The following is a 21952-nucleotide window of genomic DNA, read 5'->3' on the forward strand; positions in this document are numbered from 1 at the left end:
CTGGATTCCCAACACGTTTTCAAATACTGGAAATTCTGACTAGGGGACTTTTCTTAAAGCTGTATGTGCACACGATTGAGGAAAACATCTATTTTTCCACATTGAAGAAGAAGGAGGGGTGGTTTACAGGCACACCCATAAGTGTTATGAGTGCTGCTGAATGCTAGCTCTGCGCAGGTATCCTGCAGCTCAAATAGGTGACTTCTCAGTACTGTGGAAGTACTTTAGAACAGAATGTTTACTGCCCGGCACTAATTTCCACTGTGCCGGCAAGGTGGTTTACCCACATTCCAGTAAACACTTGATCTTTCTTAGGTGCCAGGCTGAAGTCTCCTATCTTTTACTGCAGGAAACTGTATCCCACCCTTACTCACAGCCCCACTTATAGCAGCCAGCAGAGCATGACTAATGAAGTGGAGTGAAAATAAATACAACGCTTTGAGCACAATGTAGGGCCCACGATTTAAGGTGCCGCGGGCATAACGGCTAAAGAAAGGAATAGAGGTACCTTTGTTATTAAATCTGGGAACACAGGCAGGATGTCATCTGGGTCCGCTACAGATAAGGGGCAGGCAGCATCATGCAAGGAAGGACTTAATTTCCAGGAGATGAGAGCAATTAGGAGACATTGACAAGAGTAAGACAAGATCTGAAGAATAAAGAGACTGGGGGCCTAAGCATGTTTCTGAGAAAGGAGTTTGGGCAACTGGCGGGGGGAAAAAAAGGATAAACCAAATTATCAAAACTGAAAAACAAACACAAGGTTAATGCTGGACCGATACTAAACGCTGAATTTTCAAATCCTTCTTGCCTGGAGTCAGAATTGGTTCCAGAGACTACTGTATGGTTAAGCCAAGAGGTGGGAATCAAGGGAAGCAGGAGTAGGAGGGAAATCTGGGAAGGCTGGAATCTAGGCAGAGTCTAAAAACCTGCTTAACACAAGCAGTGGAGATGACTAATAGTGAAAACTAGACTCAAGAAATCATGAGTCATCCTTAAGAAAAACCAATGTCAGAGTGAAGAACTTCTCTGGGAACTTGGAACATGTGCTTGAACAAATATTTGGGAATCTAATATCTTACACCAACATGGAATTACTCCTTCGTTTTGTAGAGGTCATCGCTCTTACTTTTCTGTTCTCAGAGCTCTTCAGTTACCAAACGAGGCTAATGATATCTGTTTAGAATATTTTTACCAGTAAAAGACAGCAATAAGAGCTGACCTTTTGGAAAATGAATTATTACACTTGAACTCCTTACACTGAAGGAAGATGTCCATAAACAGTCCAGGGGGTTCATATGCATCAGTAAAACTGTCAGTGGACTAATGCTCAGAATGAACGTGAGACTTGCTTTCACAGTCACAACAACGAAAATCTGAATTTCTGTAAAGTGAGATATGAGTTAATTTTCTCACACATTCCCTTCCAACCTAAGAAAACATTTGCTAATTTCCTATTATAGGTAAGGCATTGTGTGAACTGCTAAAGGGATTACAGAAATAACAAAGATAAAAAACATACTTAACTTTAAAGTAAAAATAGAATTAAAAGGTTAAGTATTGTTAGTTTGCTATCTGTGAGAGATGTAATACTTCAAGATTTAATATAAAACACTTTTCCAGATATTCTTACAGGTAAAATATACTGGAAGACCACTGATAACCACAACAATATGGGTGCATGTCCAACAACATTAGGCTAAGTGAAAGAAGCCTAGCAGGGAAAGACTACGTTCTACATGAGTGCATTTATATGAACTTCAAGAACAGGCAAAAACAATTTATGGTAGTAGAAGTCATCATGTGACATCTGAATTGTGGGGAGAAGGCTTGACTTGAAAGGGCAATGGAAATGTCCTCTACCTTGTTTGTCAAAACTTACCAAATGGTTAACTGTATATTTTACTGCATGTAAAATATGTCTTTTAAATGTTTAAAAAAAAACAAACAAAAAAAACCCCAACAAACTAAATGAACATTACTAAGAACAGAGTGTTCAGATAAAATCATGGCAAAGAGTTAATGGTATACTTGATCTCAAAGGCATTTATAAAGAAAATAGTCCCAATTTGGAAGGAATTAGATATAAGGGCTGTAACAATAAGTTAATACTTCAGTCACATTGCCTGCTGGATTTCAGTCATATATGAAAGATCCTAACAGAAAAATAACAGGATGTTTTAATAGTAATGAAAACAGAATTTGCATCTTGCTGCCCTATCAACGGAAAACAAAACAAGTTATAATTTGCATATTCCATATTACTCTATTACCAGGGTACTCTGGCTATTCACAGGGAAAGAATTCTAGAGAGTGATTCTCTCCTACAATAGTCCCCTCTCATCCCTGAGGGATATGTTCTAAGACCCCCAGTGGATGCCTGAAGCTGCAGATAGTACTGAACCCTATATATACTATGGTTTTTCCTATATATACATACCTACGATAAAGTTCCATTTATAAATTAGGCACAGTATGCGGTTAATAAAATTTAAAAATTATAACAATATACTATCATCAAAGTTATGTGAATGTGGTGTCTCTGTCTCTCTGTCTCTGTCTCTGTCTCTCTCTCTCTCTCTCTCTCTCTGATAACCAATCTGATAACTGAGAAGGTTACTACATAAATGACTAGTAGGCAGGGCACATATACCACATGGATGTGCTGGCTAAAGGGATGATTCATGTCCTGGGTGGGACAGAGTGGGAGCAAGATTTTCTCATACTACTCAGAATGGCGCACAATTTAAAGCTTACAAATTTCTTATTTCTGTAATTTTCCATTTAATATTTCCAGACCGTGGTTGACCGTAGGCAACTGAAAAACGTGGAAAACAACACGGTGGATAAGGGAGGGCTACTATATTAGGATTTGTCAAAGGGAAAATCCTTAATAGAGTACCTCAGAGTCCCTGTGGGGCTTTTCCACCCTCACACAAATTCTGATTCATGCCTCAGGGGCTTGTTTATGTCTCCCAGCCAAAGCCCGTCACTTCCAGACAGGATTGAGTCACACCCCTCAGCCAGTACAGCAGGAACACTAGAGAACCCGTTCCTGGCTCAGAATCCAGGAAATGGGCTCTCTGCTTGCTCCCTGCCCCTTTTAAATTAGGAGAGGAAACGGTGAAGCGCAGGGAACAGATGTACCTGCTCCACCTCTTGCCTCCTCCTCTGTCAACTCAAGGAAACTACAGAATGTCTTCGCCCCAACCTCTCAACTCCTTCTCTTTTAATTTAAGGAAAAGAGAAGATTGTGGCAAACGGAGCTACAAAGGAAGAGTAAAGGGAACTGGGAGTGACCTAACAAGTTTTGTTCCTTGCCAATCCAATACTAATATTTCACTCCATCTACCAAGGAATAAAGGGTCATGGGACCATATAGCAATAATGCTACCTGCTCACCTTTGCAAAGTACATGAATGGCTATAGAAATCAACATAAGCAAAGCTCCCCATGGAGGAGTCCCCCAGTGTAACTGGAGTTGTGAGCCTGAAAACAGCCTTCTTATAGACCTGCTTTTTCAAGAGCCTAAGGGCGTGTTATTTTTAGAATTATGAAAATAAGAGCCGCACTTGTCAGTTATCCCCCAGTGACACCCCATCCTATTGAACTGGCTTTGGATGCACCCAAGTTCTGTTCTTAGCAGTGCCATCCTGGTTCAAGCTCTCTCTTTTTTTCTTTTTACAATATTTAAATATAATTTGCTGGTCATCTGCTGGCATGTTTGTCTTCCCTGCCAGTCTGCCTACTTGTTGAGGGCAGAAGCTTGTGTACTGGTGACTTTCTAGTGCTGAAGCACAATGCCTGGTACATAGGAGGTGCTGAATAGACACTGGGTACAGGAATGGATTTCTGCATGCATATTTAGTTTTTATTTGAACAGTTATTAGAATATAAGCACCACCGAGGATGGGATCCTCTCTATCGGGCTTTACATCTTAAGGCCTTAAATAGTACATGACCCACAGGAGGTCTTAACTGAATTAATAAAGATTGTGAGACACAATCAATCCAGGGCTCTGCGTGAAAGTAACTGTGTATGCGTTTGACTTTTTAAAAGAGCAACAGACCCAAATGATGAAAGCCACTGCGAGCAGATTCCACGATCAGCTTTCCAAAAGATAGTTCTGCGTATGCCAAATAAGTTAGTCAGGATTGTGACTGAAGGCTTCCAAGTATGAAACAAGCCACTGGCCACTGTGTAGGGAACTGTAACTCAGGAAAACCATGATTACCCGTTGCTCAAAAGCCATTTTCTGTGCTGCTTACAGTGGATGACAAGTCCTGTTAGAAATGTTCACATCACCTCTGTTTTGTGAACTACAATGTGCTTGTTACAGAAGAATGTACCCAGTGGGTACTAAATACTATTTAAACTTAAATGGAGGCAGGAAACACGAGACAGCCTGGCAATCTTCTGAATGGAAGACACACTGAAACTCCACGATGATGAGAACCGTAATTGCAAGCGCAGCAACTGAAGACTGGGATTTTGGCTTTTATTGAAAAGTCACTTCAATGCAAGGCTTAAATATAAAGCAAATATCTTACATTCTACTTGATTTGGGGGATAAAAACAGCCTTCTTCCTTTCATTGTGCTGTCACCTACCCAAATGGAACAGAACGTCTAAATTTTCTTAGGTCTGATGTAGCCGGAGGGACCTGGCTGGCTGTTCTTGCTTAAGTTTGAACAACTGGATAGAGAATGAATCATTTCCAAACTTCCAACATGCAAAATGAGAAACGCTATTTCATACACCTGCATTGAAAATCAGGTAGAGATTATTTTCATTTCCTATCTCTCTAAATGAAAAACAATGCAAACCATAATGGTAGTGATTTCCTTGTGTGTTTCTGTCTCTAGTTTTATCATTTTCCTCTGTAACACACTCATCTCTTTTAACAGGTTTTATTTGACTTAAAACTTCTAGACAATAGTCAATGAACAAATTTTAGTCTTGTGGGCAAATTAAACATTTTAGAATTTTTCTATTTAAAAAAACTGACCATTCAAACGATAACTAAAAACTATATACTTAGAAAATACGTATTTTATTAAAACTTTACATGATCAATATCTAGAACACTACTCTCTAGACTTTAATAAAAGATACTTTTAAAAATTTAAATCTGCTAAATGTATGCTCTTTTTTCTTGTATATTTTCTTTAAAGGCTATCAAAATATCATTTAAATTTCCTTATAAATCTTGACACTATATTCTCTTACCTTTCTTACAAAAATTATATACATTCGAAAGGATGGTACAACTCTATTATAAAATGCATCTACTACAAATTCCAATTTAATTATTGGATTTACATTTCTCCATTTTTAGGTGTTTTATAATGACTGTGACTATTATTTATCAGTCTATTATGTGTTGGGACCTGTCCGTTGTCCTTTTATATGTTTATATATTAAACCAGTAACAATCCTATAAAGTAAGTATCATTAACCCTTATGTATTATTATCTCTACTACATTTTTCTGATATGGAAACACAAGGCTCCAAAATTGTAAGAACCTGCCCAACGGTTGATCTACATCCACAGTCCTACCTTTCCAATCATACCACATAGTTCTTCAATAATCAACATCTTTCATTCATTTACTCATTCATTCAACAAAAATCTACTGATCACCTACTATGTGCCAGACACTCTGCTGCTCATTGAGGTGACAGTTCTCCTCAAGATGCTCATAGTTTAATGAAAAAGACAAAAAATGACAATGAGCTGTATAAATGAAAGCTATAACCTTGGAAGAAAGATAAAATCTCTAATAAAAAACAAAAGAGGTAAATCTAGGTTAAGATATAGGTAAAAACAGCTAGTTACCTATGATATTAATGTTAGCTCATAATTATGGAGAATTTTTAGTGTACCCTGTTTCCCTGAAAATAAGACCTAGCCAGACAATCAGCTCTAATGTATCTTTTGGAGCAAAAATTAATATAAGACCCGGCATTATCTTACTAAAATATAAGACCAGGTCTTATGTAATATAATACAAGACCGGGTCTTATATTAATTTTTGCTCCAAAAGACACATTAGAGCTGATTGTCTGGCTAGGTCTTATTTTGGGGGAAACACGGTATCAGGCACCACAATCCTGCAAAGTAAGTTTTAAAAAATTATACCATTTTTGATACAATCACCCTTCAAGTAGGTTCTAATATTAGCCCCAGTGTAGAGAAGAGAAAAGCTATGTTAATCACCCAAGGTCACACAACTAGTGAATGTCTGTGCTAGAATTTGAACTCACATCTTTACACAACCAAAGTTTAAGTAGTGGTGGTAAAGTGTCTAATGAATATACTGAGACAGAGGAAGTATCAAGAACTCTGAGGAGAATGATGGGCAACTGAGGAGCAAGAAAAGTAGCCGATGTGGGATACACAGAAAGGACCACAGGCCAGCACAAGGGTCCCTTTCTCTCTCACCACAGTGAGCCCAGTACAGCAGGAGGCTAGTCCACATTCTTGGCCGAGCTCAGGTGAGGCAATCAAGAACAGATGGCAGAAATTATCTTTCAACAAAGGGAGGAGTCATCCTTTTCTTTTAATCTCCAGTATAAGTACCTCTAATCAAATTCAGGTTTTTACTTGCAAATCTAAACCTCAAGGAAAGTTCACTTTCACCTGATCCCTATCACACATACTCATCCAGGGCTCTGGGGGAGGGGGAAGGTGGATCCCCTCAGGAGAAGAACCAAAAACATAGTCTCTCCTTCACCCCTGCAGACCCAAGTGGATGCAGATTCCCTAGGCATCCCCATAGCTCTGTGAGAGCGGGCTTGGGGCTGTAGGAATAACAAGGTGGCCGAGGAGGGCCTTTCTCGGAGACCCAAGAGAATCTCCAATTCTGAAGACATTTAAGAGAATGAGGGGCCGAAAGTGATGCTGCCTGCATACACAATTGTCCAAAATTGGGAAGAGTGGGGGGTTGGGGGGCAGAAGGTTGGCTTAGTGGTCAGTGCTCACAACACCAAGGTCACTGTTTCAAGGCCCACACAGGCCTGTGAGCTGCGCCCTCCACAACTACATTGAAGACAACGACTTGACTTGGAGCTGAGGTGAGCCCCCCACAACTAGACTGAAAACAACAACTTGATGTGGAGCTGATGGGTCCTGGAAAAACACACTGTTCCCCAATATTCCCCAATTAAAAAAAATTAAATAAAACAACTGGGAAGGGGGTGGTGGCAGGAAGGGTGTCAAAGTCAAACAGGTTTTTAACATCAGGTCAATGGCATGACTGCCTCCCTCCACAGAATAGTGTACGCTCTAAAGGATCCCCCATTTCCACAATTCAGTAGGAACAATGGGATCATGTAGAACCCTGGCCACTGAGAATCTCATCGTTAATCTTCTTCTCCTCTGTTCTCCTTGGATATTCTAAAGACTCAATTTGTAATAGAAGCTACTCATTTCTTGTGCATCCAACGATATGGTGATACACGGGAGCATACATACTTTGGTGAGAACGGCGAGGCAGCACCCAATTGGGAAAAATGGGACAGACCACACGTACCTCTGATGGAACTACAATCCCTACATTCATGAGCCCTTTATCGGGAGCCAACTAAGTGTCAGCCCCTAGGACCTCTTGCTAAAGCTCCCTGAAAGAAATCAGCCCTGAAATAGGTTTCCTGGAATTTGCAGAATTCAGTCTGTCTGAAGATCTGTGAGAGTACAGGAAAAATGCGCACACACATTGGTTCGCTTCAGAGAAATGGCATGCTATTCCTCAACTCCTTTATCTTTAAATGCATGTGTCTGCAGCACCGCCACTGTCGTGGTCATCCTTAACCTGACAGTTCCTGCACACACAGAGTGACACAGAGCAACACCAGACAGCAGGGAAGGACTTAGAGCTCTCGGAGGTTAAGAGTAGCAGCTCCAAGACTGCTTTTAAATACAAGAATTCATTACGGTGGTGATAGTGTAACTGCCATTCGCAGAGTAGAGTGTGAGTGAAAAGGCTCCATGCAAGCACTATGCACCTTGACTTGCATCCCCATAACAATGCCACAGGGCTGAAGAAACAGGCTCAGAGATGCCAAGAAATGTGCCCCAGGTGATAGATTCTAGGTGACAAATCCTTTTCCCTCCTCCCCGTTCTGCACCACCCCGTGCTCTCTTTAACTTTTTTTGTCCGCTTAGAGATCAACTTTTCCCAAAGAAACCAAGAAGCTCAGTTTAAAATCTCCTATTTTTCCTAAGTAGCATCTTAGACAATGAATTTATACTCTGTTTCTTTACTATGTGTATCACTTAGATACAAATAGTGGTGGGTTTTGTTTGTTGGGTTTGTTTGTTTTTGCTTTTGAGAAAGAGTATCATGTTTTACACAAATTAAGTATTCAGGGATTGTTCAATAAGTAACAGAAGAAAATAAAATAACAAACGAATGCAAGTGTTTCTAACTATAAAGTAAATAACAACTTTAAAAATAATGTTAAAGGTCTGAGTTTTATATGTAGGAAGAGTATATTTGTTTAGAATTTAGTGGGAAATAATTTTTCTTAAAAACAGCACAAAGGGGGACGGGGAAACATGCTGAAGGTGTGTCTGTGTGCTGCCACGAGAAAAACTTAGCCGTCATTTTATCTGTGCAAAGCAAGGACTGTTTTTCAAACATCTAGATAGAATGTCTGGAGAAATCATAACAAATTCAATTATGTAAACACAATCTTAGTTTATATAAAACAAGCTTTATAAACAAACCTATAATTTGTATAATTAGGTTTTGTGGAAGAACATCTATTTACATGACTATGACCTGCAGCTAAAGTTCTGCCAAAGTTAAAATAAAATTATAGAAAAGAGAATTTTAAAGACCAATATCCTTTTTTTCCCCAATTTCAAGTATTTGTATTTTAAAATAATGTGGAAAATGCTAGAGTTTCAAAGTCCTAGACTGAAAACATTAAATATAAAAGCAACATCTGGACTTCACAAAAGAATATTATTTTCTTTCATTTGTATTTTTGGCTGCTGAATAACTGACTGCAGCAAGTTCTTTCAATTAGTATTCAGCCATGTAGCCAGGGCAGTAATAAACACCATGGCAGAGAAAGTTGCCTATTAACCCTTCAACTTGTGTTCTTCGCAAACGTTCCATCTGATGCTTTGGCTGAATAGTATTTAATTGCTCTTTGGTACCCATCCAAAATATTTCATTGTTGACTTCCTCAACTAGTATTCTTTAAACTGGCTGTTTTTTAGGGACGGGTGCTGATTTTACTTGCAGTATTAAAAAGCAAGACAAAACTAAAGAAAAAGCAGTAATAATAGTAATAATAATGACTTAAGACAATCATTTTATTGTATTAAATTCTCACCATCTCTATCCTTACAAATGAGTTACCAATTTGTCAAGAACTACAATTCCTTGGTTGAAGGTAATTGGGAATAATGTTTTTCTGTTCTAAAACTAGTGATTTTTACACAACCCAGCCCCAAATGCATTACATCAAAGCAGCTCAAGCAATGTACATCTTATGGCATGCAAAGCCTCCATTACAATTTAAAAAACAGTCCCTTAAATATTTGTTGAGTATCTACTATGTAAAAAGCATTGTGACACACAGGCTGTGGGGTACAAAGGTCAATATATTTTAAATCTTTTTGTTATTTTCCGTTTCAAATCCACAGTGGCAGTTTATCTTCCACATTCCAACTCTCAGGTCAAATAACTGCTTTCCAAAAGGTTTTCCAGTCTACTCTTATAATCCTCATTGTTCTTTGGATCTGACACAAACTCAGCTCTAAAAGAGTAAAGGAATAAGATAGTGCTTATTCACCCTCCCAGACTATAAACTTTTTGTTAAGTTGGCGAAAATACAAAATACAACTGATAAGTAAGGTAACAGAAGAAAACCTAAAGTATTTGCTAGAGTGGAAATTTTTATTCAAATATAATCATTTTAATCTAACCTACAAATACCACTTTGAGAGTTCAAGACCATCATTGAACTTAAAGCTAGACTGTGCAATTCTTAATCACAAATTATATAATCTCCCCTCAAGAATTTCAGAATTTAAATAGTATCTCTGATGTAAACCCTCATCAGAGCTTGAGGTCTGAATTTCTTGGTTCCTGAAAGAAGGAAAAAAGGTACAGCAATCAACTGACGTGACCACTGCAACCACTCAGGAAAAAAAGTGAAGACTGTGTGGAACTCCTTTACTCTTTTAGAGCTGAATTTGTGTCAGATCCAGAGAACGATGAGAATTATAAGAGGAGACCAGGGAACTTTTTGGAAAGCAATTATTTGACCTGAGAGTTAGAATGTGGAAAATAAATCATGACTGTGGATTTGAAACAGAAAAGAGCAAAAGATTTAAGAAAAAGGGCAAAACTGACTATGCTCAGAGAGAAACACTTTAAGGACAGTTTGCTTTGTTTTTCAGCTGACATCCCACTGATAGAGAATACACACACACACACACACACACACACGCATATACTATATGCTATGGCAAGGGGAATATATACATATGTACATCTGTGAGTGTGTTTATATACAGAGGATGACAAAAAAAAGTATACACATTTTAAGAAAGAGAAAAACTATTAAAATTGTAATACTCAATATACACCGATAACAAAACATGAATACAAGTCACGTTTGACTTCTGCAACTACAAGAGGTGCTCAAAGTGGTTACCATCAGCATCCAGACACTTCTGATTACAGCAAACTACTGCTTGAGCAACACTGACCAAGTGTCCACTTGTATACATTTTTTTGGCACCTCCAGTATATATACCTATATGTATACATATGTATGTATACACACATGTGTATGTATACACGTTTATATTCCCCTTGCCATAGCAAATAAGGCAAGGGCAGCATCCAGATTTATTTGTTGAGTAAATCATGGCACATTTAGGATGCTCAGTACAGCCCCTTGTCCTCGCCACATTCCCTCACCCTCTCAGCCCTTCCTGGGCTGGCTCAGGAACTGCCTCTGAAGAGCTATCTTGGATTCCTCTAAGCAAGGTTACATGCTTTCTCCTCAGTATCATGGCTGACCCTGGTACACATCTTGATTACAGCACTAATCACAGATTACTGCAATTATCTATTCACATGTCTGTCTCCTTCCTAGATACTGGAGGTCAGGGACTCAGGAACCTCGCTGAGTGCCTAGTAAAGTATGCACAGTCAACATTTTTATAACAGATGATGGAGGGAATCTCAAATGCCCTAAAAGAATTCTACTAGGGTCATAAAACCACTTAGCGTTACGTTCATCAAATTGTTTCAAAAGAGCAATTCATTTATTCATTCTTCCAACAATGATTTGATTGGCTTGTACTGAAGAGCAAGTACCATTCAAGATGCTAGAATACAGCCTGGAACACAAAGCACACAAGACACCTGCCGTCAGGGAGCTTACATTTTAGAGAACAAGGAGGAAGAGGGAACTGTCTTCGAATTATAGCAATGGAATGTCTACAACATTTGGGATATTTTGCATGATCTCTAGAAAACCCCCAATTTGGGACCTAGTTCCAATCTCCCCCAAATTTACACTCTAGTTGTGGGGATAATGAATGCAAAAATAATGAACAAAGACAAAATACAAGGTGAATGCTGCTTGTGTAGAACAGAAAAATTAAGGGTGTGGGAATTCATTACTGGTAACAGCTTTCTGGGTGTGTGACACGCTTGGAAGGAAGGGGAAGGTGAGTCTGGTATTATCAGGAAGGGCGTTGGTCTGAGCCAAAGCAGAGGAGAAAAGCATACGACTTGTTGGAAGAACAGAAAATTCTCCCCTGCTGCACTTTCCACCTAATCACTCAGTTCAAGTCTAACTCCTCTCTGCTTGCTGGATGCAGTATCTGAGACGTGACAGATGCTGCCTCTTTCATAAGCTTTCCGACTCACTTGTCTCTGCTCCTATGGCCACTGTGGGTATTTCTGAACCTGACCTGTAAAGGCTTCTCTCCACCATCTCTCCTCTCCAACTGATTTTCCAACATTCTGTCAGGGATAACTTTCCAAAAGCAAACTTGATCCTATTACTCCTTTCCTTAAAATCTTTCAGGAACTCCAAATCACAGACACAGTAAAATCCTTAAAACATGGGAGGATTCTTCATGGTGCAACCCCTCCCTGCCTTCCTAGCCTGTGACTGCTCCCTCCCACCACAGGCAAGTACTTGGAACCCCAGTCTCCTTCTGGTCTCTGTGCTATTACACCTGCCTGGCCCTTCAACACCTGGCCCCACAATCCCTTCTGTGCAGCTGTCTCCCATTCTCCTCCCACAGCTGTATACATACCTCAATAATCGCACTGCAAATGTCTTGCTCCATGGAGCCCATCTCTCCATGGCCAAAGGGTGCATTTTACTCATTTTCAGTTTCCCAACATCCAACCCAGCACCTAATCCTGCACCTAGCAGAGCAGCTTTGCTCAATTAATGCTAATAAAGCAAAACTGGGGCTAGGACCAGATTTGCAGGTGATTAAACATGAAGTACGTAGTGAGGGGATAGGGATTGTGTAGGAAATCAGTGAAAAGGGAGCCAATAAAAACAACTGAGAGGTACAGCTGGACCATTACCTCTCAGGGGTAATGGGCCTCTGCCCACCCACCACCCACCATAATGACCTGACCATTAGTGGTGGGATCAGAGAGTCAACTCTACCATACACAGATTGGGAACCCAAAGCAACCAACCATCTAAACCAAAAACAATTTGCTTGAACTATCAGACTTGTTTCTGTAACTCCCTTCTTTTTTGAGAACACTTTTCCTCCCTCAGTAAAGTTTGAACCATGGTAATGCAAGAAACAAAATAAAACAACATACTAAATAGAATAGCTACATTCTGGCTATAAAATATGTTTCTATCACTTTCTACAACAGCAGGAAGAGATGTTGAATTCAATTCACTGACTAATTGGGGGGTGAGGGAGGGTGGGGAGTGTGCTCCTGGAAGCAAGGCAGCCAAGGACCCTGTCCCACAAACCAGGCCCACAGAACCAGCTTCGACATGTGATCTCCACCAGCACCAGTGCAATCGGGCTGCAGGCCAAGTACTTCCTGCCCTTGCTGCCTGGATGGAACATCTGCAGCAGGTTGCCGAAACTAAGTGGCCTTTTGCAAAAATGGTCTCATGCCAATAGGCTGCCTCATTCACAAATCTTTGGACACAATTTCTGGTGGCCATGAGGTAAGCAAATATTGAAAAGACACCATGGTGTCTTTATCACCTTTGATTCTCTAGGTCAGTTCATTGCAAACAAGGTGACAATCCTTATGCTGAAAGTACTAAACAGGTCTTCAAAAATAAGCAGAAACCCATCGGTGACGGCGGTGGTGGTGAAGAAGACCCAAATTCCAGCCTAGTAGAGGGCACACTTCCATATATGTATGTAAAACATTGGTATAATCAGGGACCACATCTAGTTTAAAAAGTTTTTCTTTTTGTCTTTTGCAAATTAACTGATGATAGATGTTTTATCCAGGAACTTATGTCAAAATTACTCTCCGGCTCTGAATTATAAAGTTAATATTTATAGAGAGATCATAGGAATCTTCAATACCTGAGTGGGGTTTAAATGATTATAGAACTATTAGTAGAGACAATCAAGTACTACCGTGTTTCCCCGAAAATAAGATCTAGCCAGACTATCAGCTCTAATGCGTCTTTTGGAGCAAAAATTAATACAAGACCTGGTCTTATTTTACTATAATATAAGACTAAGTCTATATAATGCAATATAATAAAATATAATACTGGGTCTTATATTAATTTTTGTTCCAAAAGATGCATTAGAGCTGATTGTCTGGCTAGGTCTTATTTTCAAGGAAACACGGTAGGAGAAATGTTAGTCAACAGCTTTAACACAGTCCTGCATTACAAAACTAGAAGCAAAGGTGAAAATTATAATCTTCATTTCACCAGTCTCCTCTCCCATACTTGGAAATTACAATTATTTCATAAAAGGTTACTTATGATAACCTTTTAAAAGGCTTATTATTTTACGATGACAAACTTTCCATTGGCATGGTAAACATTCTCTTGATATAAAATCACTGCAACCCTCCTTAAATTTATATAACAACCAAAAATTGCTGAGATATATTTAAATATTTGTTGCCTGACATAAAATGTGTTGAATTGACCCCATACATACCCTAAAGTATTCCTTTCAGTAGCCTATGGAAGGTGGGATAAAGGAGGGTAGAGATATTTACTTTTTCTTAAATATATCTACACTTTTGACTTGACAGAACTGGCATAGATTACACCTGTAACTAAAAATAAAAGAATCTATTGCCACATACTTAAGATGAATTTTCTGATGCCTCATCATGTAAACACAGACTAGACCAAGTTAGTTTTCTTTCTAAACTGAGATCTATTGACAGCACAGGGGAATAAACAAAGCTCAGAGTGTCTTATTTACTTTAATTTCCATTTTGGTTTTTAACCTTATTTATTTACCGTACTCAGTATAGACAGTGACATCTTACCACAACAGACAAGAGTATTTTTTCTATGAAACAGACAGCTAATTTTATCATTCTTTTTAAAATTTGCTCTTCTGATTTATATTTTTATGCAATCACAATTTACTACTAAAACCTGCCAGATAGCAGTAGTATACACGCTCTGACAGCTGGAGTCACCAGGTGGAAAGTGTATTAATCTGCGCAGGTCTCGAAGTCAGAAAACCTGGGTTTGAACCTTAAGTAGCTGTGTGAGAAGCTAAGCGAACCAACCTGTGAGCTTCAGTTTTCTTTCCTATAAAAAAATAACACTTTGCTCCCTCCATAAGACCGGATACCTAATAAATTGTTCTCGAATGCCAAGTAAAGCTAAACCATGGAGTACAACCCCCTGTATTCAATTTGTCCCTAGTCAACAAGGAAATTATCAAATTCTCTGAATTTAAATGAGCAGTGACTACAATACCAAGATATGAAAACAACAAAATTGACTACAGAAGAATGGATAGAAAAGATGTGGTACCGTGTTTCCCTGAAAATAAGACCTAGCTGGACAATCAGCTCCAATGCGTCTTTTGGAACAAAAATTAATATAAGACTTGGTATTATATACCCGGTCTAAGACTGGGTCTTATATTAATTTTTGCTCCAAAAGATGCATTAGAGCTGATTGTCCGGCTAGGTCTTATTTTTGGGGAAACACGGTATGTACACAACACTAATAGTATTCAGCCATGAGAAGAAGGAAATCCTGCCATTTGTGACACCACGGATGGAACCTGAGGGCATTACACTAAGAGAAATAAACCAACAGAGAAAGACAAATAATGTGTGATATCACTTACAGGTGAAATCTAAAAGAAGTGAACTTATAGAAACGGAATGAGGAGAGGAGATTGGGAGATGTTGGTCAAAGGGTACAAACTTCCAGTTGTAAGGTGAATAAATTCCGGTCATATAATGTACAGCATAGTGATTATAGTTAATAGTGTGTTATATATTTTAAAGTTGCGAAGACAGTAGATCTTAAATGTTCTCACCACAAAAAAGAAATGGTAATTATGTTACATCACGGACATACTAGATAAAGTTATGGTGGTAATCAGTTTGCAATATAGTATAAATGTATCAAACTGATACATTGTATACCTTGAACTTATACAATGTTACATGTAAATTATCTCAGTAAAGATAGAAAAGCAAAATAAATAAGCTGTGCCTAGGATATGAAAGAAAGAAAAACCACGCCTAACTCCTAGAACTAAGTTACTTCTAAAGTTATTAGAGAGCAGAGCTTTAGGATATGAGCAGGAACTGTTATGTTTCAGTGATCTGGAATCCCGGAAACAGAGGCGGAGACTACTGAACAGACGAGAGTGGTAATTTAATTGCCAGTCTCCTGGAACGACCCAATATTTCATTATTCCCTGACACTGTTCTCTTTAGGGACCTGATTTTCTCCCCACTCCAACTGCTTTTCCCTTCCTCGCCTCCTCTCACCACTTCTGTTTGCTTTTTCTCTCTTAAACACCTCTCCCTCCATTCTGTTTACAACTTTTATGCATTTTTAAACTCTAATTAGAAATGGGGAACCCCGGGCTTGCTCCCTCCCCCCAGCTCCAGGGGCCTCTGGACGAATAGGAAATGGCTGTGGTGCACCGTACATGAGAGCTTCTTCCTCGGACCACTTCCCTGCGGGCTCTGCGGATGAAAAAGAGCCGCCGGCCCACGCCCACAAATCTGTTCCCGAGGCCGCCCCACCCGGCGCTAACCCTCCCTCCCAGGGCGGTGCATTCCCTCTCACCTAATGAGGATTCAGGTGGGTCACACCCCCACTCTCCAAACACTGGCCGGCTACCCTAACCCTTCCTACGGGCTCGCCACCGGCCCCGGCAATCCAGATTCCCCTGCGCTAGTTCGAGGAGGAGGAAATGACCCAAAATAATGTTTCTGAGTCAAGACTTCCGCGAGCAGAGGCGTCCATGTGTCTCTCGTGACTGATCAGGGGCTGCGTCCCTTCCCTGTCCAGAAACTATTCTTCCGGCCCCTGCGTGCCCCGCGCCTCCCACGCCTTCCCGCGGGCCGCCGGCTGCCGCCGGCTGAGCCCGGAGTCTACGCGGGTCCGCGGTGCGAGGCGGCCGCATTGCGGCCCCGGGACGGCGGTGCAGACTCCCTTCTCCCCGCCCCGGGCGCCCGCCCCGCTCCTCCGAGCTGCCGAGGGTCCCCGCAAACCTCCCCCGTGGTCGGTGCCGCGCCCACGCGCAGTCCCCAACTTCCTCCCTCGTGGGCTCGGGATTTCGGGTGTGGACGCGGGGACCCCGCGCGGGTCCACTCGGAGGAACCCCTTGCTCACCGATATCTCCATCCTCGTCGTCCTCCTCCTCCTGCTCCATTTCTAACAAAACGTCCCTGTTCATCTTTTGCATGGCTCCCCAGAAGGCGGCTCCGAACTTGGCGCGAAGTTGGGGTTCCCGGGTTCCGGCACGACGCGGCTCTCGCAGGCCGGGCGCCTGGGCGGGGACCGCGGGGGCGCGTCTCACTCCCGGCTCAGGGGCCGCTGAGCCCAGCCCGCGCCCCGGGAAGCCGAGCCGAAGCGGCCGCCGACCCGAACCCAGCGCCCAAGGCTACCACTCGCCACCCGAGGGGAGCCAGGCCACTGAGCATGCCCAGTGCGAGACGAGGCTGACTGCGGAATGATTGAACTTCCCCCGGTTTATTAGGCGCCCAGAAGGAAGTCGGGAGTCTAGAGCGAGTGTTGGCGCTCGCGTTTCTGCACGCGAGTGACCTCTCAGAAGGGGGAGGCGAGAGCATGCGAGGGTGGGAGTGAACACGGCTCCCCCAAACGTTGCCCCCAGACGAGGCAGCTTTCTGTTCTCAGGTCATATATGGGCATGTCTTGGAGCTTGCTTTCTTTGACATCTGTTACTGGAGAGAGGAAAATGCTGCTGCAGCTCACGTTAAGAACCCTGAAGGCGAGCCCGTTCGAACGGTGCTTAAAGGCGACGTGGAGCCAATGGAGGTTCCTAAAGTATCAATTACGCTAACTCCAAAGTGGGGGACGTGTATTCTGTAGGAGGAAGGGGAGAGGGAGGTTACAGAAAAAACGAGGCAAAACTCGTAGATCATAAGCAACAAAAGGAAAAAAAAAAAAAAACACTAACAACGAGATCTAAAGAAACATGTTCACAAAAGGATTTCCGCATAAAGTGAGGTTAGAAGGAGAGAGAAGCGCCCCCTACCCCCTCCCGCTGAGCACACACAGGGAGTGGTCGAAGAGGATTCAACCCATTTAGATCTTGAAAAGCTTAATCCTACCAGGCAAAAAGGCAAAAAGAGCTGAAGACTTCCACAGTGGTTAGGTGTAAACTCTAAAGCAGTGTGAACTATAAAACCTGAGCAAACAAAGAAAATAAAATTGAGGGATTGTAAAAAGCATGCATTCCTGGAGACCAAAGGGGACAATATGACAAATCCAAAGGGATTTCTACTTTGAGTACACATGCGGTAGTTTGAAATTCAGGTTCCTAGGAGCATGAGTCTGCAGAACTTTTTTCAAAGAAGTTGGTGAATTCAGATAGGTCAGTTCTGACTTTTGAAAAGTGCTAGAGGGATGGAAAGAGAACTGACTCTGGGTGGTGAACACACAATGTGATATACAGATGATGGATTACAGAATTGCACACCTGAAATCTATGTAACTTTACTAACAATTGTCATTACAATAAACTTTAATTTAAAAAAAAGTGCTGCAGGTGTGTTTGAAATCCTTGTCATGGGCTCTCTAACACTTCTCATTGAAACTTTTTATATTTTTTCCACTGAAGTACCAAAATTATTGATAATTATGATAACTATTATGATAACACTAAAGCTACTGTGCATTTTATTCTCATACACATTTTTTTTAATTTAAATTTATTGGGGTGACAATTGTTAGTAAAATTACATAGATTTCAGGTGTACAATTCTGTAACTCATACACATATTTTTTATCTTTTTATGTATGAAATAAAACATTGATACCAATCATAAGTGGGAAAACAACCATGAATATGCGTTACATGCATGAGAAAATTACTTTTAAGAACATATCCAGGAAACACTATATTTACTTCTTAAGGAACCTTTTTGAATAAAGAGAATTGTCTTTATTATAAAGAGAAAACAATACAGTACTCTGAAGATACGTGGGGGAGAAAAGTTAGAAGAATACAGAAGAAAAAAATGAGAAGAAAAAATTGTTTTCGTGAACTCTCTCCCCCAAAGCTCATGGGACCTACTGAAATAGAAATTCCAGAGGTATTTTGGTTACATGATCGGTTTTCACAATTTTCACTTAACAAGTTCATATACAGAGATTTTTACGTGCTAGGCACAGTTCTAAATGTTTTACATTCAGTCATTTAATTCTCATAACAATTCTAGGAGTAGCTGCCACTCTTTTACTCAGGCACAGGGCAACTGAATAACTTGTCCAAAATCACAGAGAGTAAGTGGCAGGGCTGGGATTCAAACCCAAGCAGCTTGTTCCAGAATCTGTGCTTTTAACCACTTTATAAACTACCTCCAGAGACATTTCTGACTCCATTAAAAAAAAAAAAAAATTTCCCCCCACCAATTTTAGCCTCTCAAATTCTCATCAACTCCCTGCCACAGTTCTAGCACCAAATGGTCTGGTTTTTATGGCCTAAGACTTCGCTCAAAGTTAATTAGTAGTTAGAAAACTCTTGTGGTTGATTTTGCAACAGGTTTCAATGAGTCATTTGAAATTCTTCACAGATTTTAGAGTTTACATTTTTCTTGCTTGATAAATGTAGAGAGACGCTGCTGGCCTTATATGTAAAGGTGACTGTGGCTGGAAGGGAAATGAATTATTCACTTCAGTTAGCTGTGAGTCTATTATTAGTAAACTCCATTATTTCATTTAATCCATTTTATTCCTTGCAGCTTCTCTTACGAATTTTTTTTCAACAGTGATATATGCTTCAAAAATAATCAAGGTAATAGGCCTATGTAAGAACCATGCTTCTGACCTTGAAAAAAATTATCATTTATATCATGAATAGTTTGTGAAATAAAATGTGCCTAACAATATGTGGCCAGGTTATTGGATTTGCAATGCTTTTCTAAGTCAGAGATTGTAGAGCCAGTATTTTCTCCATTGGTCTTCTGATTAGTTACAACCTTTGGCCACAGAATGCTCTTTCTCGGCCTATCCCTTAAATCTTGGTGCTTCTCTGGCTTCGGTCCTGTGGCCTCTTTTCTTCTCATCTCCCTATTGAACTCATTCAGTCTTATAACTGTACTATTTATTCCAGGCAGGGTAGGTTTCATGGACATACAAACAGCTCATTCACAGAGGGCTTAATGCTTGGGGTCTTAATGCTCTGTGGTTCTGGCATAAAATTCTTAGTCATGTTATCTTTGAATTTTTGTTTTGTAAGTGAAGTTCAAAGAGACAATGGAGCATGCCTGAGTTCACATGTAGTCCTGCCTCCTTGGGAGAGGTTCTCAGTGCTAGCTCCCCCCATTCCCTGGCACCTCAGCCCTGCGCATCCACCCCTTTGCCCCACTAAGGACCAGGACCACCAGGACTGGGGGGAGGGGGGCGGCCTGGGCAAGTGCACAGGGAAGGTCAGGGTCATGTGTATGCACCCATGGTATCTGAGGGCGGGGCATGGTGGCAGCTACCTCTGTCCTGGACTGGCACTGTGCCTAACAATATGTGAACAGGTTATTGGATTTGCAAAGCTTTTATAAGTCATTGACATAGAGCAAGGCACCCAGTGGGTGACTCTGGGGATGAGCCTCTTGCCTACCCCCTATTCAAGTGCATCCTGGCAGGGAAGTTGCAACCTCTTGGAGGTTATCCCTTAAATGTAGTTTTGAGCATATAGCCCATAGGAAGGGGGGATACCTGGTTTAACTGCCCCACCCTCAGCCAGAGCATGGTCTGTCAGTTCTACAAATTGGTGGAAGGGGGACCTAGCAGCCCGTAGACCTCACATGCTCTTTGAACAAGGGACCCTGCATTTCATTTTGCACTGGGCCCTGCAAATTGTATAGCTGGCCCTGATTCTAAGATCTTTATTTCTAGTCCAGATCTGTCTTCTGCGTTGCAAATGATACATCTACCTGCACGTTAGCTATCTCCATTTGGATATTTCTTAGACATTTCAAATTCAACAGGTCCCAAACTAAATTTATAATCTCTGCCCCAAACCTGTTTCCCTAAATCCAAGAATGGCACAAACTAGTTACACAAACCAATAATTTGAGAATCATTTTGACTCCTTCCGCTGTCTCTTATCCCTCATGTCCCATCAATTGCTAAATCCAGTTATCAGTTGCTACCTCCTAGAGGTACCTCCTGTATTTGTTGTCTATTGTCGCATTGCTGTAACTGCATAGCATGACATTTTAGCAGAGTCCTGAAGGAAATAAGACATGAAATTACCTGAAGGAATGGAATTTTGGGCAGAAGGAAAAGCAAATGCAAAAGTCATGAGGAGAACTAGCAGAGCTCATGGCAGCTGTGGCATACTAGATCATCCCAAAATTTAGCAACTTGGAGCAACAACAAACATGTATTATATCACACAGTTTCTGCGGGGCAGGAATTTGGGAGCAGCATAGTCAGCAGGTTCCAGCCTGGGTTCTCTTGATGTTGTACTCAAGATGTCGGCCAGGGCTACAGTCACCTGAAAACTTGACGGGGTCAAGATCTGCTCCTAAAATGTTCTCTCTCAAGTGGTGCTGCTTGTTAGCAGGGGAACCGTCCCTTCCTGAGGGCCCGTCCACAGGCTGCTTGAGCATCCTCATCCTTGATGCTGACACCGCAGAGGGAGCAATCCCAGGGAGTGGGAGAGGTGGGAGCCACAACATCCTTTAGGACGTAGACTTGGAAGTCACACATTGTCATTTCAGCCATTGGTTCCACAGCTCAGTCAGCTCAACTAACTGTGGGAGGAGCTTATGCAAGAGCAAGAATACCAGAGGCAGGGATGGTTGGGAACCATCTTAGAGGCTGGCAGCCACGCATCTCCACTATCTCTGTTCTGACACATACCACTGTTAAAAAAAAAAAAAAAAAGAAAGAAAGAAAAAAAAAAAAAAAAAAAGAAAGGAAAGAAAGAAAAAAGAAAAGCAAAACAACAGGCTAAAATTGGTCATGTTTGCTAAGCCATATCACCGCACCAAAAGTTCACAACTAACCTAACTGCAGGGTCAGCCTCTCCCAGGAATGAAATCTTAAACCAATCAGTCTGGAATGTCCTGGTCAGCACTAAGGAGCTAATCTGCCTGATGAGACCCCTTACCTTCCCCCACAGGAAGGTGTCCATGCCTGAAATAACTCACTCTTTTAACTTCTTAGTTCCACCCTCTCTCTGCCTATAAAAACCTGTTTTGTACAACTCTTGGAGCACCCTACTGGTTGCTAGATGGGATGCTGCCTGATTCATGAATCATT

General features: G+C 41.1%; 1 protein-coding gene across 1 annotated transcript in view; it reads right to left on the reverse strand.

The window, feature by feature from the left end:
• The window catches only part of ANO6 (anoctamin 6), a 177838-nt gene extending 160573 nt beyond the window's left edge, over positions 1–17265 (reverse strand). Inside the window, exon 1 of the mRNA XM_019748415.2 lies at positions 16835–17265. Within this exon, the coding sequence (XP_019603974.2) occupies positions 16835–16907 (73 nt within the window). The 5' untranslated portion in view covers positions 16908–17265. The remainder of the gene's footprint in view (positions 1–16834) is intronic.
• Between the last annotated feature and the right edge of the window lie 4687 nt (positions 17266–21952).

Source organism: Rhinolophus sinicus, linkage group LG02 (assembly GCF_036562045.2).
Source record: "Rhinolophus sinicus isolate RSC01 linkage group LG02, ASM3656204v1, whole genome shotgun sequence".
Classification (NCBI taxonomy): domain Eukaryota; kingdom Metazoa; phylum Chordata; class Mammalia; order Chiroptera; family Rhinolophidae; genus Rhinolophus; species Rhinolophus sinicus.